Source organism: Alosa pseudoharengus, unplaced genomic scaffold (genome assembly GCF_046254945.1).
Source record: "Alosa pseudoharengus isolate Yale_2024_CS ecotype anadromous, Long Island Sound unplaced genomic scaffold, YU_APseudo_1.1 YU_APseudo_1.1_scf_23, whole genome shotgun sequence".
Classification (NCBI taxonomy): domain Eukaryota; kingdom Metazoa; phylum Chordata; class Actinopteri; order Clupeiformes; family Clupeidae; genus Alosa; species Alosa pseudoharengus.
In genome coordinates this window covers 16773564-16792264 of record NW_027468685.1, presented here as the reverse complement: position 1 = coordinate 16792264, position 18701 = coordinate 16773564, and the positions used below count along the sequence as shown (strand labels likewise).

General features: G+C 43.5%; 1 protein-coding gene across 1 annotated transcript; it reads left to right on the top strand.

Moving 5' to 3' along the window:
• Positions 1–423: 423 nt before the first annotated feature.
• Positions 424–18058, top strand: tent4a (terminal nucleotidyltransferase 4A). The gene is made up of 13 exons (XM_076301828.1): positions 424–1551; positions 3363–3486; positions 4357–4403; positions 4521–4641; positions 5189–5296; positions 7254–7382; positions 8921–9134; positions 9632–9758; positions 12256–12350; positions 14623–14807; positions 15258–15401; positions 16218–16364; positions 16833–18058. The coding sequence occupies exons 1-13, from the start codon at positions 686–688 to the stop codon at positions 16980–16982; spliced, it is 2457 nt and encodes an 818-aa protein (XP_076157943.1). The 5' UTR covers positions 424–685; the 3' UTR covers positions 16983–18058.
• Positions 18059–18701: the final 643 nt, after the last annotated feature.

Below are 18701 nucleotides of genomic sequence, written 5' to 3'. Positions count from 1 at the left end.
CTAAAAACGGCTGAAGAATATTTCAGAATTCACAAACACTGTTTCAGAATCCATCACATAAAAAATATAATTAAAAAAAACAACAACAAAAAAACGTGTAGCCTAATGAATAGCCTACCACTTTAAACACCGAAATTATTCAAATTAGAACGCTAGAACGTTCTGTTCCACTAATGTTCACACTTTTAATGATTCGTTTTGGGGTGAGGGCGGGGATATAGTTACATTTGCGGCTTTCTCAGACCTATCTACTCAAACTACACAAACCTACGTAAACTACACACACACAATGAAAAGGCTCTTTTAAATAGATCAATTACTCGATGGATTTGGGTAACATTACTGCAGGGTGGGAGGAAGGGTGGAGTAGCTGCGCCTGCTCGTTTCTCAAACGGGGGTGTGTACAGGCGATAGTTTAAAATCCTACAGACATGCGTATTGGATTTTGGGGTTCAAGGGAAAACGCCATATTGGATCACCGTAGCTAACAGTTTACAGCTAGCGGTTTGAAAAAGGACCACTTATTGATCCCCAGTTGCTTGGGCGTTTTAGCACTTTTGCTTCTCTCTCCATTTTCTACAACCCCTTTTTTTCTCTGGGAGGCTATCGAAATTTAGGAACGCGTGTTTACTGAACGGGGAACACGTTGATTTGCGAGAAAGGGGTGTTTAAAAAAATAAGTTGAATGGATCCGAGGGTTGCTTGGATTCAGCCGGAACAGAAAGGACCTGCGAACGCCTTATGGATGCATGTCTGGGAAACGTCTCAGGTAGTCCGGGCTAACTCCGGTCAGCATCACAACCACCACAATATTTGTGTCAATTCTCCGGCGTTGGACGGTTTTAAAAATGTTGCGGCCGCGGCAACATCAAGCAAAGGCGTCTGCAGCAGCAACCCAGCCACCACCGTAAGCAGTCACCAGAGCAATGCAAATAACAGCACTAACGTTAACTCACGAAATGGCACTGCAATAGCTGGATTTGCAACGTTACCGAACGGCAGCGCTCAAAACGGTATGATTGCTTCATCGTTAAACGCCAATGGAGTAAAGGTAGGTGTTGAGGAGGCCAAAACGTCTGTACAGACGGGCTCAGTTTCTTCGTCGTCCTCAGTGGAATCTGGAGCGGACAGTCCATCTTCCAATTGCTCTAGTATGGGAAGGACTACTAACTTTAGCAATGTGAACGTTAGCGGCAGTGTTCTCACAGGGAATATGAACAGGAATACTGGGGGTCCCAATCTGTTTTTTAGTTTCAGTGAGAATATGTTTAACAATGTCAACCACCACCATCACCACCACCACCACCACCATCAACGCCATTCGCATCAGGAGCAACAGCAGTATAATATTCAACAAAATTGCATCAAGCGCCACCCGTTTAACCCGTCTGCAATCCATAACCACAATCATCACCATCCAGGCCGAAGGAAAAGTGACAACAAAGCGAGCACGTATGGAATAAACTACCAGCTGTCTAATTTGAGTAATGGCAATTATGTCAGTTCTGGGACGCCGTGGAAGACGAGAAGATACAGCCTTGGGGTGGACGGGTGAGATTTTTATTTCACGTTGAACAAGGCCATTTCACATTGGATCACAATTAATGTTCCGTGTCCTGTTCACTGATGCTCATCTCAGCATTTCTCTTTCGTTTTTCTAGAAGCTGTAGTCACGCCGTTAAGCATAGCAACTAACCTAACTCTTAAGTTACTCATGACGGTTGGGTTTGTCCTAAAGCCCGACCTAGCTAACGTTAGCTTGCTGTTTCAAGCCTTTCTGTACTTGACGATTGGTTGAGTTGCTAAGCTAATTTTAGCCAATCGAATACCCTCCGCAAGCTAGCTTCTGTGGCTAGTGAAGTGTTAGTTGCTAGCAGCTAGCCAATATGATTTGTTAGTTAACGGTATGGTTGAATGGTTAGCTAACTCAAGTCCACTTGCCCCAGTGACTACCCACTCTTATCAATTTGTCGTCAATGATTAGTTTGGTATGATGTATTTAAATTTGGCGTTGGTTAATTTAGCCTTGGTTAATTGCTTGCATACTAACGTTAGCATTTCCAAAATTAGCAAACTAGATGGATTTGAAAATGAGACATTTTGCCCGATGATGTTCACCCCAACACTTCAACATTACTTTCTAGTGTAACTATAAATCAAGCTCATGGTTGTTGAAAGATGTTTTAACTTTAGATCTCCAAATCTCGGTGCATAGCATCTATTGTCGTTCTGAACTTGACGCCTAACATTAATGTCACTGAACATTATTAGTTCACGTTATAGTGGCAAGTGAAATTTGCCGATTGGAGGAAAGTACAATTTGGCCAAGCCCCCTGGTGTTCTCCAGAGAAGAAAGGACTACAGTGTCCTGTGCCGTTTTCCTCATCATAATCTGTTTGATTCAAAAATCTTTAGATTTAAAGATTCAATTTACACGCTTATGAAAATTATGCAATTTGATGTAAATTGTCACATGCTTACAAAACTGAATGGCATGTCGGTGATCCTGCGCGTCCTTTCGTAACCCTCCATACAGTCAGGGGAAGGGTTCCATCTGTTGCATGAAGTTGCGATATTTGCAATGGGACTGTTGCACCTATATGAACATTTTCTCTGAAGGAATTTAAACTCGTAGTCAAAACAGAATTATGGCTTTGCTGATCTTATTTATCTTGATTTTTGGTTTGGCTTGGTCACTTGCTGTACTTCTCAAAAGGCTGCTGCTCAGGCTTTAAGTTGATCAAGAATTGTACTTTTTATCAGCTTTTAAGAGTGAAAGTTCAGTTGGGTCATCACTGGTGAAACAGGATATTTGCACACAATTAACAAATCCAATTAGGCCAGCCTATTAAGTTTTACTAGTACTTCATAGGGGCAGCCGTGGCCTACTGGTTAGCGCTTCAGACTTGTAACCATAGGGTTGCCGGTTCGAACCCCGACCGGTAGGCACGGCTGAAGTGCCCTTGAGCAACCCTCACTGCTCCCCGAGTGCCGCTGTTGTTGCAGGCAGTTGCGCACTGCGCCGGAATTAGTGTGTGCTTCACCTCACTGTGTGTTAACTGTGTGCTGAGTGTGTTTCACTAATTCACGGATTGGGATAAATGCGGACAAAATTTCCCTCACGGGATCAAAAGAGTATATATACTATACTTATACTGCTACAAAATATCAAGGCTTTCTTTGTTTTTACCCTGGAAAGTCTAATCAAGTTGCATTCAAATATTATATAAGTTCCAATGAGCTCCTGGAACTTATATAATATTTGAATGCAATGCATCCTGAGGCAAATGTTTCTGAATAAAAGTTCTGGTATGCGCTAATAACTGAACTTACTGGCCTAACTAATTGCTAACTTTTCCAAGGCTTCATGAGGAGATTGTGGACTTCTACAACTTCATGTCCCCTCGACCAGAAGAGGCGGCCATGAGGAAGGAGGTGGTGGACCGGATAGAAACGGTTATCAAGGACCTTTGGCCCACTGCAGATGTAAGTGCGACAGTGGAGGATGGGCCTTTGACATTCTGTGCACTTTAAAATATGGTTTAGACAAGGCATTTTTTTACGCACTACCCATGGACTTAACATCTTCAACCTTCAGGCTATAGAATGTTAGCATTGGGCAAGCCAAGATGACTTGAAAATGCTGAGATGGTTTCCACTTCTTTTAAACTCGGAATTACTACAGCTGACACTGCTCACAACCTACTGCTCACAACCTACTGACCTATGTCCCTTGCTTTATGTGCCCCTATCTAAGTGTAGCAGTTCACAGCACTGGGGACAATTAGGTTTCAGGGGGGCGGGAGGTGATGGACACACTTAAGTTATTAAAATTAGTACATTTTTCTCAGTTTACTTAATTAGTCAACTGACCTTAAGAAAGCCACTGACTGGGAGAGTGGCAGCTATCATAATTGGTGTTCTGGGAAGGTTATGGGAAGTCAATCACTTCCAGCTAATGATCTGTTTGCTAACATCCATGCTAACATCCATGCTACTGTTCTCTAAAGAACTTGACATAATTATGTATACTTAACAGTGCTTGCAGCTCTGTAATGGAGTTCAGTCTGTGGAATTCATACCTTCAGGAACTCTCATGCTAAGCTAATAGCTACCTGCGGTTCTCAAATGCCAAAATGTCTCTGGATGTTGTGTGTGTGTGTGTGTCTTCTATCAATCTGCAGAGCTGCAGTGTTAAATCTTTCAACCCTTTCAAGCTATGAAATAGTATTTTTAAATGTGTGACAGACTTGCCCCCCCCCCCCCTTTTAAGAATTTGCAGTTGAGTATCAAATGTGGTGAATTTCTTTTTACAATATTTTGTCTTATTCAGTGTTATGTTTCTTTCTCTCACAGGTGCAAATATTTGGTAGCTTTAGCACTGGCCTCTATCTCCCTACCAGGTAATTTAACTGAAAATGACTTGTCTTTGTTTTCAAGACAAGTTGTTGGTAGCTTTTTCTCCTTACTTCATGTGCGGGTTAAATGTAATTAATTTAACCCTCCTGTTTTCTGTGTAGTGACATCGACTTGGTGGTCTTTGGCAAATGGGAGAGGCCCCCGCTTCAACAGTTGGAGCAGGCACTCCGGAAACACAACGTGGCAGAACCGTACTCCATCAAAGTACTAGACAAAGCTACGGTGAGTGTCCAGCATCGGACTCGGACTGTCATGTGTCCTGCCTTGTCTGGCTGTGTGCTTACCATCGCAGTGCATCTAATGCCCATTTTGTTTAGAACTGGGTTGAAGTACATACATTTTGCACCTAACTAGGAAGTATAATTGTAGAAGTCTACTTCAGGAGTAATACTGTAGGTGGTTCTGGAGTTGGTTCAAGTCTAATCTCCATATCCGTCAGTCACATTGACCTACTAAGACTTCTAGGAATGTTGCCATTTTTGTCTGCGTTGTCCATGAATGATGTAATGATGCGTTTTGAGGTTTTACTTCTTCAAAAGTCTGAATATAATGTTAGTAATGATTTTAAAATGCATAATAAGCATATCCATAGTCTGTTTACTGTCAGTTTGAAAGCAGAGATTGACAATCAATTCATACAAATCCAATAAAAGGTTATAATGCCAAGTTGCTACGACTTATCTCTCGATTTATGATGAAACCTGTCTTTTTAAATGGTGTGTCGAGTGTCCTGAATAATCTTTGAAACGACTCTTCTGCTGGATCTCAGGTACCCATCATCAAACTGACTGACCAGGAGACGGAGGTGAAAGTCGACATCAGCTTTAACGTGGAAACTGGCGTCAAAGCCGCACGCTTTATCAAGGATTATGTGAAGGTACTTTGTATGACTGACCTTCAGGCAAAATGGGTGTGTCATCATTCCCTAATGGGGGTAGGCGAGATCAGACTTGGCGAAGTTGCCAATCAGGGTACTTTTTTTTTTTTTTTTTTTTTTTTTTTTTTTAAGGGACCTTAACTCATTGAATGCCAAGCTGTTTTCGGAAGCTTTGTCCTAGAGTGCCAGCAATCTAGGCCATTGTTGATGATTTTTGTACAGCCACAGCATATTCTGTGTTATAGCTATGAACACATACAATGGCTCGTTTATAAGGTGAGACTTTAAGCTCTCAGTGGGTGCAAACCGTGTATTTCTACACGCCTCTGTTCCTGAGAAATCCCAAGCTAAACAGTGGCTAGTTTTCATCAAAATCGCTGTTTTTTTTCTAGAAATGGAGATATAACGTCTTTCATGAAATATTAAGTGTTGCCTGTAAACTTTCCGGGAAGTGATCAGCGAGACCTGGCGAGACTGCCACCTAGTGATAGACCCACGAAAATGTCCTGGTTTTGAGATGACGTGCATGCGTCACTGATTTGATCCAAAGCGGCAACCGAGTTATGATAAAATGTCCAGATTGTGCGTTTTCATGAGTTTTCGATCGTCATATATTTCATTTCCATTCATTAGAGTTCCCAAAATCAAATATAAGGTGTGTTAGAGTGTCTAGTTTCGTAATTTAAAAAAAAAAAGCTAAACACGTAATATTAAGTTTTTGGCACTCAACGCATGGGAAGGAAAAACCTAATATTACGTTTTTGGCACTCAATGAGTTAATGATGGGCATATTTTTTCAACACAGGATTTTCTCAGCCAAAGAGCCTCAAATTGGAGCCATCTCTGTTTGAGCACTCCTACTTTCTTTGTCTTTCTCCCACTCTGTGCTTGTGTGTTTAAATGCGAGCTGGTGAAAGATACGTCCTGACTGCAAGGGTAGATTAAGGAAATGTGTAAAAAGTTGAAGAGCCTGAGCATGTGTGTTGACGGGTGGTGTGTGTGTGTGTGTGTGTGTGGTGGGGGGACAGGGTTAGACATGAATCTCTTGTGCTTGCACGCTGCAATAGCCTGCAGTCAAATGTAAACAGTGAGTCACGCTCCAACTTCGGGGCTATATGCAGCCATTGGAGAATGAGGACGGGCTCAATTCCTCTTCACCTGATGTGAGTGTCAAGATGGGTGGGTGTAGCAGGGTTCACAAGGTAAATTTACCATTCGCTCAGGTGAGTTTAGGTCTGCTCTGAAACCTCTCCCTGTGTTTTTCACACACCAGTCACACTCAACTGATGATGAACTGTGTGAACTGTTTTCTGGGGGGGTTCTTTGCTCATTAGTTCCAGTTTTATGGAGTGAGAGTTTGTTTTTTGCCAGATGCAGATATTTAACTGAAGGATGGTAGCACTGAAGTCACGCTCACACAAACCGATATAGGTTAAGTGCTAGTTTAATGTGCCCATGTCTTTTTATAGTTGTAAAGGAAAGGTAAAAACATTTTAAATGATTGGGAGGGTGTCCTAGTTGGCCCATCCATCTGTATCTTGGCTCACTGTGTCCCTCAGCGACCAGAGGGTATGAAGTTAGAGTTTTCAATATTGAAAGTGGTAAAACTACAGGAAGCAATAAATGGTAGTACCTCAAAGAATTGCAGTGTTAAGAATGTGTTAATATTATACAGCAAATAACATTACTTATTGCCAGTGCAGTTTCAGTTTCCAAGTGTTGGTAGCGAAGTAATAATGATAGTAATCTCTGATTGATGCGATTGGTTAGGCACGACCAATGATTTCAAAAGTTAACGCAAAGGCTATGCCCATTATGATGCTACAATTGGAAACATGTACAAATGTGCTTTCAGTCCTGTCAGATGAGAATATTTAGTGTAGCCCTTCGTGTTGTTCTTCTCCTCCTTCCTCAACTCTCTCCACCCCCCCCCCCCTTGTTTTTGTGTGTTTATCAGAGGTACACCGTGCTGCCTTACTTGATCTTCGTGCTGAAGCAATTTCTCCTGCAGAGAGATTTGAACGAGGTCTTCACTGGAGGCATAAGCTCCTACAGCCTCATCCTCATGGTCATCAGCTTCCTGCAGGTGAGGGCTCGTTCACCCAAGACATTTGAACAACAGCCATGAGAGTGGATACTTTATAGCCCTTTCATAGTCTTAAGAAAGATACAGGTACTCAGCGCATGGAGTTAAACAAGTAGGGTTTGGTACATTTTTGCACACAAGTGCCATATTGTGCATTTGTCCGATGGTGGAGCATCGTCTGTGTAGCCTCTTAGAGGGTTCTTCAAAACGTGCCCTAGCCTTGTGTTTACCACTGTGTCCATGTTGCTTGTGTAGACTATGAAACAGCCCTTAGTCGCATCTCTCCTGAAACCAGAACAGTCAAAAATGTCAGACCAGGCAGATGTAGTAGTATGAAAGACTTAAATGTACAACTTTTCCCCATAAAATTATACTTTTAGTAAGCCAGAGCCTCCAGGTTTATGTTCATTTCTATATTTATTTAAGTGTACATTTTTAATACACTGAATCCTCTCAAGATCTGCCAGTTTTATATTCATAAAATATATATTTGAACAAAGTTAACTATTAGTCTCTCTTTGATCAGAACTGTTGCAGATTTAAGACTAATCAGTCATGCATAATCTTTTAAAATGCTTGCAGTAGACAGTGCAAAGATGCAGAGATTCTTTGTTGGCAGTTACATTTAAGATTGTTTGTGAAGTCTAGATTAATTAAAGGTTTACTTGCCTGTTAGCCGGACATATGGGGGGGGGGGGGGGGGGGTGTAATATCAGTATGCAGAGGGAATGTTTCGATGCTCTTAATCACACCTACTTATTTTCCACATTGGCATGTCTGGCAATTTAATAAATCTCTGCCAGCATCCCTGATTATCATCAGAAAGCCTAATGAGCTCATTGAGATCGGTTGACTCTGTAAAGTTGTCATGCTGGTAATTTATTGAAGTGAGTGTATGCAAAACTGAATGTGCAATTTTCTAACTTAATGCAAATAATTATAAAGATTACCATTTTATGTTACTTTACATTAGCAACCATACTTTGATATAGCAGGAATAACTGAATAGCCTACAAGAGTAGGCTACTTGGCCTTAAACGCTTTCTGTCATAGCTGGAATTCATCCTTTTACACTCTTCATACTTGGAATGCTTGTTGTGGTCAAGTGTAAATGGATTGGGCCAGAGCCCGTTTAGAGGCTGCCATTAGACACAGGTCTTTTCCTATTCACCGGGTAAACATCTTTCCAGTCCATGCACCAGTGAAATTCTTTCTCTAACATTTGCCAATTTTTTCTTTGATAGACTTTGACAAGGTGAACTGGCAAAAAAATAGCTTGTGAACACACTGGCATTACTTACTTTAGACATCTGTAGCTATACATGTACTCATGAAAGCAAAATGGTAGGCGGAGGAGAGTGTAATAATGTGTAGTGTTTAGATGTAATTCAAGATGATTAGGTGCAACCGCAAAACCACAGGGCAGGTAGTTAGAATGGATTTTTCTTTAAATGCATTTGAGCACATCTCCATTGCCCTAACTTGTCCTCTGTTTTTTCTTTTTTTTTCCCTCCATTTTTTTCCTTCACTGCCGCCAGCTGCATCCACGCATCGACACCAGGAATCCCAGCGTGAACTTCGGCATGCTGCTGATCGAGTTCTTCGAGCTGTACGGCCGGCACTTCAACTACATGAAGACGGGCATCCGGATAAAGAACGGTGGCGCCTACATGGCCAAAGAGGACATCATGAAGGCCATGACCAACGGCTACCGGCCCTCCATGCTCTGCATCGAGGATCCCCTGCTGCCAGGTAGGCTGATCTCCCAGATCAGTGTCTGGCATCCATGTGTTTGCAAACATGAAGGGATATTTTGTGTGGTTTCAGAGAGACTTAACTTGACTCAGATTTTAGTATTGGTTATTATGGTTGCTGCCCTTTTGGTGTTTGAAGATGATAAAGGCCCCTTCTTAGATAAATGGTTGAGGAAACCATTTTTGATTTGAAGTGTTTCCGGTAATGTGCACTTTACAAGTGCTGATTTCTCGTCAAAAAATCACCTTAAATAATGAATCGGTGTGCACAGAAGACGGGAACAATTGTCATCTAGTATCCTTCAAATGTTGTCATTATAGGTCTAGATGCTTTTCAATTTTTAACAAAAACAAAAAAAACTACATCCCAGGGGAAGGCAGTTAATGGGTAGATTCTTCTTTTCACAAGCAAGCAGGAAGCGCCCATACTGTCTTGCAGGTTAGAGCAAAGTTAGGAACCTGACTGTGTGCCTCTGCGTGTGTGTGTATCCAAAGGGAATGATGTTGGGAGAAGCTCGTATGGGGCAATGCAGGTGAAACAGGTGTTTGACTATGCCTACATCGTCCTGGGCCATGCGGTATCGCCACTGGCGCGTTCCTACCCGAACAAGGACATTGACAGGTGAGTTTCCACTTCCCACTCATTATTATTTTACTCGTATGTGCACTCGGACATTCCTAAAGCAAGTGGTATGCTACTCCCTGCACATTTAAGGCACACGACACCCCCACATGCGTTGATGCAATAGTCACGCGCAGCGTGCGTGGGACATAGATGCTGGACTATGTTTGGGCCCTAAGTGGGAAGCAAGTTGTTGAAAATTTGTTCTGTAACAATTAATGTGCAGTGGGTGATGCTGATGGGCATTCTAAAGTGTGTAGCCTAATTGGCCACTGTTACCCATCCAAAACAACTTACATTTTTTGCTAAACCTGTTTTTTTTTTTGTTGCAAAACACTTTCATTTGATCACTCTCCCTTTTCCACATCAGTTAATAAAAACTGATATGATGTGCCATCTCTAATAGCTAAATATGAATGGTAATGGGTGGATTGAAAAACCCACCAGGCACTGATAGTCGCTGTTTCCATACCAAAAAAATTCTGACAAAATGGCTCCCACATGTCGTTTCCCATACCTTCCCCTTAAAGCTGCAGTTGGCAAGTCCGACAGATTGAGGGGACTTAGCCCAAATGTTGAATGTTTACAACTCTCATGCCCCTCCCCAACTACCACCGAGCACCCTCTCATTGAGTTTGTGCTTGTCAGTGCGCACCAGAATGTGATTTATTGGTCAGATCTCACACAGCCCTGCTCTGATTGGACCAGAAGAACCGGGAGCTGTGGATTTTTGCAAACCAAAGAACAGGCTCTAGGTGGAGGTAAAAGTGCAGGTTTTTTTCTAAAACCGGCTGATTTATGTTCTGTCGGAGCATAGTGTCGGTTTCAGTGAATATGATCAAAAAAATCTTGCCAACTGCAGCTTTAACTAAACTTACTCTTAGTTAGGCCTGTCGCGATATTCAATAAATCAATTAATCGCATGATAATTAAAATTAGCTCGATAATTTTTCTGGCGCGATAAATGCCATTTGCATGCTTGTTTGTTTTCCTCGTCTCTCTCTCTCTCTCCCTCTCTCTCTCTCGGGTCTTTTAGAGTAACGATGAGTGAACCCTCATGTCAGTCACGTGTCAGTCGCATGGTGTGTGGGGAGGCGGGACTACTGGCGTAGCCTACCACAGAGTGCAGCTAAAGGGCCGCGTGAGAAGTATACCGGTAGGCACTAGGCAGAGAGAAAGCTAGTTGCGAGTTCGAGTAGGCTACGCCTAATAAAGAAAAAAAAGATGGAATTGGTTTCTAAGCCAAACGCGACAGCTGCAGTGTGGGAGCATTTCGGATTTAAACCGAATGCCCGTGGTGAACCACTGAACGTGTGCGAGTCGGTGTGTCGCATTTGTTGGAAAACAGTCGCAATTAAAAGCAGCAACACAATAAACATGCATATGCATCTAAAACACAATCATCCGCTGCAGTTTTCCCAGTTGGGGAAAAAAACAACAACAAGTGGGCCGTCTTCCTCTTCCTGACAGAGCACAGTCACTAGGGCGTTTAGTCGACAAACGAAGTACAAACAGGACAGTGCGAAATGGATTACACTCACAGACAGTATAGTTCGCTTCATTGCTAAAGAGATGCTTAAAGAAAATTATCTCAGAACGACAATATTATCGTCCAGCAAAATTTGTTATCGTGACAGGCCTACTCTTAGTTTAACTTTCCCTTTTTACACTTCATACCCAAGTGAAGCTGATTTCACAGATAGACGCTCCGCACTCTGAACAATATTCAGAGATATGGGTATGAATATTGAGTTGCCCCTTCACACGTGTAGCACAAGAGACTGTCCATGGCAGACTCATTGTCACATATGTCTGCCGAACAAACCCTTGTCGCTTATGGACGTTCCTAGTTACCAGTCTATGGAACTAAACAAGTAGGCTGAAGATGGGTGTTTTCTAGATAGCCTACAGTGGCTTGACAAAATGTTGCTAACTAGCAAGTTTGCAATTGTGAAAATGTTTTGCTAGCCTAAAATGACAGACATAAACAGCTACATTTCTTTTTTGTCTTTTCTTTTGCATTTGAAATTGTGACTGTTGCTGTTCAGTTTTAGTTAGTCATCACTAATGCATAGCACCACTGCCTACCTCCATAAAAAAAAAAAAACTTCTTGCATGTAACACTTGTTTCAGCAACATGTGACTTAAGTCAGTCTAAACGACGAGGGGAGTCAACACACATGTTCCCTGTGAATTCTCCAGACAGTTACCAGCTGTATTTGCAAATGGTGCCCGATCTGATATTACATGAACTTTGTACAGGGGAGCTGGCAAGTTAGCCAACTAATTTTGACACGTGCACCTCCACCCCCACCGGGTAATGTCTAGGTAACTTGAGGATGTCGGTACATGTTTGAAAATGGGAATATCTCTCCCCTCCCCCCACACTCACACACACACACACACACACACACACTCACACTCACACACACACTCACACACACACACTTTCTCTCTCTTCTCACACTCCCCTGTGTCCCATACCCTCTCCCCACAGCACTTTGGGACGCATTATCAAGGTGACCCAGGAGGTCATCGACTACCGGGAGTGGATCTTCCAGAAGTGGGGCGGCCGTGCAGAACGGAACACAGGTCAGTATTGACCAACTGACCAACTTCAAACCCACGCATCAATTTTTGGTGTAGCCTCTGTGAGACTGAAACTTCAGTAGGCTTAGCCTTTTACTCAGACCAGACACCTAGCAAAGGGATACCAGTGGGGAAAGTTAAGTGTGATAAGCGAGGCTGATATCAGTATTTTTATTCAATTTTTTTTTATTTAATTAGTCCAAAGCGAAAAGGCTATGCCAGCCAAAAAGACTTCCTTCCCAGCAGCAGTGCCATTCAAACCCTGCGGCCTCTATTTTACAGCCTCTCCCCTGTGTGATGGATAGTGTTATTAGCGCCTAGCATTAGCGGCTAGCATTAGTGCCTAGCATTAGCGCCGTAATGAAAAGGGTGACCTTTGTGTGCTAAAGCAAAGTCCTTTTAGGCAAGTCCCTCCACTCAGCGGCCATATACCAACGTTTTATGGGCACTCATCGGGCACAGTCTTTGGGTCGAACTGCGCGTGCGCAAGGCTTCACGACACCAATCTTGCTCCAGCAGCGAGATCACAACACATGATTGGCACGATGTCTTCACAACACACCATATGATTGGCTCAATGTATTCACATGTCGACGTTTTGCCGAGGAAGGGGTGGGATATGTGTAGACAACGGCCATATTGGCGTGACAAACTAGCCCCATGCATTTCTATGGAGTATTTTTGAGTGCCGTGTCTCATTAGAAAGTCTCTGGCTAAAGCCCCTGCCAGGGGATCTGTAAACACATTGGTTGTTTGCCCAAAGCAAAGAAGCGTAGGTGACCTCGTCTGATGTGAACAGACACACTGGGTGGCTCCTCTGAGTTTGAGCCCATATGGATATCGCTGATGGCCTCAGTGGTTTATAGTGTGAACTGACCGCAGAGGTTTTGAGGTGAGAATGCTCCTTCAGTGTCAACCTCTTAATGGCCTCGTACTGTCAACCACCTTGCATGGGGATGTTTAGACACCACTTGGAAGTTTAGACACACCAGTAATATTTACCACACTTCCTAAGTTATCAAAAATATCAGTCTCATCTACGTGTAAGCAAAATGTGCAGCTTTGAACAGCTCTCTAGGTTTACATTAGGAGACATCTGCCCCATGGGCTTAGCTCTCCTGGCAATCTTGGCATACTTGCCGCAGTATGAGGAATGTCATTACGCTTCCCATTTAATGTGTCTGATGTTGTGTAACCTGGACAGGGGCAACTGTGCACTGCTGCACATATTTAACATGGCTTTAGGGCTGTGGATGACGTACGTCTGCTTTTAGTCAACTAGTATGGAACTTGTGCTCTTGTCTGTAGCGTCTCTGGTTGGTTCTTCCCTCTTTGGCTCTTGAGCGTATCAATTCAAAATATCTGTGAAAAACGGAATTTGCCATCTAGTGGGACATGCTCTGCAGGTGTTTAGGATGATAACTTCAGGATCAAAACTAAGAAACTTGATGGGAATTAAATCTCTGCTGGCACATACCGGTAGTTTGTAAAAGTGTTTACTGAATATTGTTACTTTCCATAGAAATAGGTGCTAGGGACTATAAAATGTAAAGGGAATTTGGCTACTGTGTTCGTTTGCAGTAATGGTCAGACATACTTGTGTTGGGGTGCTGTGGCCTGGGATGGAGATAATTACATTTGTGGAATTGGCACTTGGTAAGGGGGGGAAATAAGAGATCTTATCCTGCGCAAGCATCAGGCATCAATCAGGCAAACTGTTTCACAAATGCAATTCCGAATGACTCCGTTCAGCCTTGCTGCTAGGCTTTGCAATAGTCTGTGGGGTGTTTGTCAACACTGGACAAGCAGACCAATAGAAATAGATCGCCGATAACGGCACTTGTGGCCAAAACAAAGGTAAATTAATAAAAATCCTATATGCCATGTTGCATAAGGTTTGCTACAGATAAGCAAGAGACATTGAAACGGTAAATGCTAGTTTGCTTTTCTATTTCAACACCAAAAAAAGATTGTTACTGTATGTAGGAAGACTCATGTTTACCTTATCAAATAAAATGGTGGTCATCTGAACTATCAGTCATGTATAAATATCCTCGTTCACTTCTCAAGTGACTATGGTTAGAACAGCATCAGGTGCTGACATTGTTAAACCCAAATTATTCACACACCTTCCACTGAATTATGTGTGCATTCACTCGTCACAGCTGCAATACTTTTTATGATGTGTACAAATAAATGTATTTCCAAATTGGACAACACAGTGTGTGTGTGTGTGTGTGTGATGCTGTAACCCTAACTCTGTATTTCGGCTCAGGTGTGGTGCATAAGGACACGACTGAGGTGGTGGACTCCGGCCCTCTGCTGGGCGTGTCTGTGGAGGACCAGCAGCAGAGGGACTCTGTCTCGCCCCACAGCGCAGACTCCCCCATGTCCCTGTCCAGCCCCCAGCAGCACTCATCGGCCTCCTCCACCTCCTCACTGTCCGGCGGCAGTGACATAGTAAGACAAATGGGCTTTCACCTCTACGTATACTGGAACAACAGATATATGGCCACTTAAAGTGGATTTTCTTACAGTAATTTCCTGTGTATTAGCCACATTCTGTATAAGCTGCAGGACAGTGTTTTATGCAAGTTAAAAAAAAACAAACAACTATATTAATACCATATTAACTGGTCCTGTGTATTAACCTCATAGCTGAAGAAATTTTTGCGAAATCAATGTATAAACCGTGGCTAATAGTTAGGGAATTAAGGTTTGCAATTGCAACCGCAAAATCTGTCAGAAAAACCCCAGTTAGACATGTTCCTCAAGTCCTTCAGACCTAGCTACTAGGCCCCTCTCCTGTGTTCAGATTTCTTGTTCTCAGAGCTGATATACATTAGTTGGATGATGACTGCTTCAGGTTGCTTTTAAACGCTTTCCATACCACCTCTTTCTGCCCTCCAGGACTCTGACCCGACCCCCTGCGTGCCACCACCGTTGCCCCAGTACCCGCTGCCCCTGGCACTGGGTGCCCTTCCCCCTGCGCTCCAGATTAGCACGGCCAAACCCAACCTCAGCACGGCACTGGGCATGCCCCCCGTCTCCCAGGTAACGCAGCACAACTCCTCTCACATCGCAGGAAAGCATAGACCAAGCCAGGTCTCTTGAACCGCTGGTGTTTGTAGTTTCGATGTATCATGTCATGTTTAATACATCTAGGAGAATAGCGGAGTGGTTCTCAAAGTCTTTTAACCCATTTACTCCTAAAATGCCTGCTAAAAACGCCTATAGAATCCTATGGCATTCTACACCAAATAACCTTATTTCCTGAGGGTTTTCTGAAAACGTACTAAAAATTGTCAACGTCTACCAAAATTTAATATCTAAGCCTCTGTAGCACCTAGAAACATGAAATAAAAAGCATACTGCGCTACGCAGCATCCAGCGGGAGGGTCAATGTTGCGCTACGCAGGATCCAGCGGGAGGGTCAATGTTGCGTCATGCAGCATCCAGCGCGAATGGGCTAGAAGTGTTGGAAGGCTGATCTGACCCACTTATAAAATCCATTAGAGAACCACAGCTCAAAATCTGAGTTCTGTAGTTCTTTGCCATCATTTTGGTTGCAGTGTGTAACACTCTTGTTCTCCCACCCACTCTTCTCTCCATCTGCAATCCCTGTTTCACATCTTTCTCCTCTCCTCCATGTCTTCTCCTTCATTCTTTCATTTTTTTTTTTCCTTTTGTCCTCTTTCTTCATTACTATTGTCGTCTTTCTTCATTACTTTTGTCCTGTTTCTTCATTACTTTTGTCCTCTTTCTTCATTACTTTTGTCCTCTTTCTTCATTACTTTTGTCTTCTTTCTTCATTACTTTCTTGCTCTCTTCCCTTCACTTGTCCTGTCCCTCTCTCTGTGGATGGCCCAGGGCCGAGTGTCCATGCAGGGTGGGCTCCCGCTCCACGCCTTGCCTGGCAGACAGGTGTGTATGGCAGACGGACCCCCACCCCCATACCTCCACATGCCCCCCCCAGCCCCCCCCAGCCCACTGCCTAGTCCCCACCTCCACCATAAGGTATGCGCTGGCACGTACACACACACTACACTCTAGACACACACACACACGGGTACATTAACAGCATGCACCCTTCCATTTTTTGCCCTTAATCTCCAAACCTCTGTGTTTGTACTGCCGTGTGTGTTTGTGCATGATGAATATTGCATTTGTTGTACTCCGAATGTTTCATATTAATTTTCCTGTAATTGAACGGTTTCCCTTTATAACCACATAATTTTCTGTGACTTGTTTGACTGTTCAAAACACATCTCATTAATTTCTGGCCCATTTCAGTTTTGTCTGCGTAAAATATAATTGTTTTCTTCCTGAGTTGTAATTTCAATTCCTTCGCTTGTGCAATCTGTGCAACATGACTCTTTGTCCTATTCTGTTTATTTTTCCAATCACTTTCCAAGCACTTACCAAATGATTTTCTGTTGAATCATGTTTAGTTTATTTAAATGAAATTCTCTCCCTCTCTCACAGCAGAATGGGCCTAAGTTCCCTAAGGGCTTCCACAACTCGGCTGTGGCCCACAGCCCTGTGCTGGCCAACCGCAATGGGCACGTGCAGTACAACCGCAACACCTGGCGCCGCCGCAAGAGGGAGAGTCTGCCCGCCAGCGTCAGTAGATAGGAGCACCTTCTTGCCCCCCCCCCTCCCCCTCCCCTGATTGACCCTTAAGTCCTGACCACCCTAGTCTTCCCCCTCAGTCCCATCACTCTCCTCTCCCAATACGCTGGTCTGTCCCGATATGGCTAACTGCAGCGGTGCAGGGGGGAAAACCAGAACTGACAAACGGACTTGTCGTCGCCCCCTGTTGCCGCTACTGGAGAAGGACGGCGGGGACAGAGCCGGCAGAGGGAGACGGATAGCCTGGGCGGCCCCGGACACGGAGCAAAACGAGCGAACAAGCCTCTCGCAAACCAGCCTCGTTGTGCGTCTTCCACTGTCCACGTGTGTGCGCTCAGGCATGTGCACGGACACGCACCTCTACGTCTCCCTCCCCACCCCCCTACTCGTCTGGTCAGCGGAGGTGTGTGTGGTGGTGGTGATGGTGGTGCTATCTTTCAGTCTGCCACTGAATCGGTTTGTTTTTCTTTTGTTTTTTTATTTTCTTTTGCTTTTTTCTTTTTCCCTCCCATGCTCTGGCGAAAAGGTGTGTCTCAAAAAAAAAATGAACCCCAAAAAAAACAAAATAGAAGGAAAAAAAAACACAAAAAAAGGAAAAAAATACACCCTCCTCCTTGCTGTGGATTGGTACTTTTCCAAGCCATCAGTCTGACACCTTGTTCACTGTAAAAAGATTCATTTTACTCTCCTTTCTTTCACGTTTATTTTTAAATGTTTTTGTTAAGGGGCTGATGCCTTTCTCTCTTTGTGCGCTTTTCTTTTTCACTCGTGTTGTTTGGCCTAAAGGGGACACCATCCATAAGTGGGAGGAGCTAGTATTCAGTGGATTGTAAGTGATTGTCACATTGATGGCTTGTTTAGGCTGAAGCATTTGGAAGGGAAAGAAGGGATGTCATTTTCCCTAAACCACAGCCACTTTGTGTGTGTATGTGTGTTTGAGTGTGAGCGAGCTTGCGTGACACTGTTTAAGAACTCTGCAGCCAAGCTGCCTTTTTAGGTATGTCAGTTTTGACTGTACAACGTACACGAAGAACAAGTGGTTTATTTGTGCAATAATTTTTTTTTTTTTTTTTTTTTTTTTTTTTTTTGAAAAGATGTTTTATTTAATTTTGTCTCGTTTTTGTTTCCTTTTTAAAAGATTTCTTTTTATTATTTCGTAGTGTTTTTAATTTTGTTCCGAAGTTTACAGATCCTGTCGATAAGGGTCGATTCCTTGCTTGAAGTCTGTTTTTATTTTAATTTCTCAGAGCTGGGCTGTGTTTTTAGGTGTGAGCGCGTGTCTGAGGGTTTGCATGTGAGGTGGCAGGGTGTGTGTGTGTAAGACTCTGTGTCTGATTACCTCGCCCCTCCACCTCTGTCCCTCTCCCCTGGATGTTGCCTCTAGGAGGGTGGTGTGAAGGGAGAACTGCACTAGTGAGGGAGCTGAGCGGGAGGAACTTTTGCTCGTTTGCTCTTGCCACAGACTTTAAGGTAGACTCCCTCACAAGGTGCAGCCCTTTTCATACCTCCTCCAGATGTCAAGATCCTTAAGATGTCTGTTTTTAATGTGTATGTGTGTGCGTGTGCGTGTGTTGTGATTTACAGGTGTACGTTCATTGGACATGAAGGTTCTGATGGGATTAATTCCCCCCCACCCCCACCCACCCCGGTTCAGTTTGTACCTCGTAAGTAACTTGCCCCTCTTGCCCAATAGCAGAGGATTTGTCACCCAGTCAGTTGACC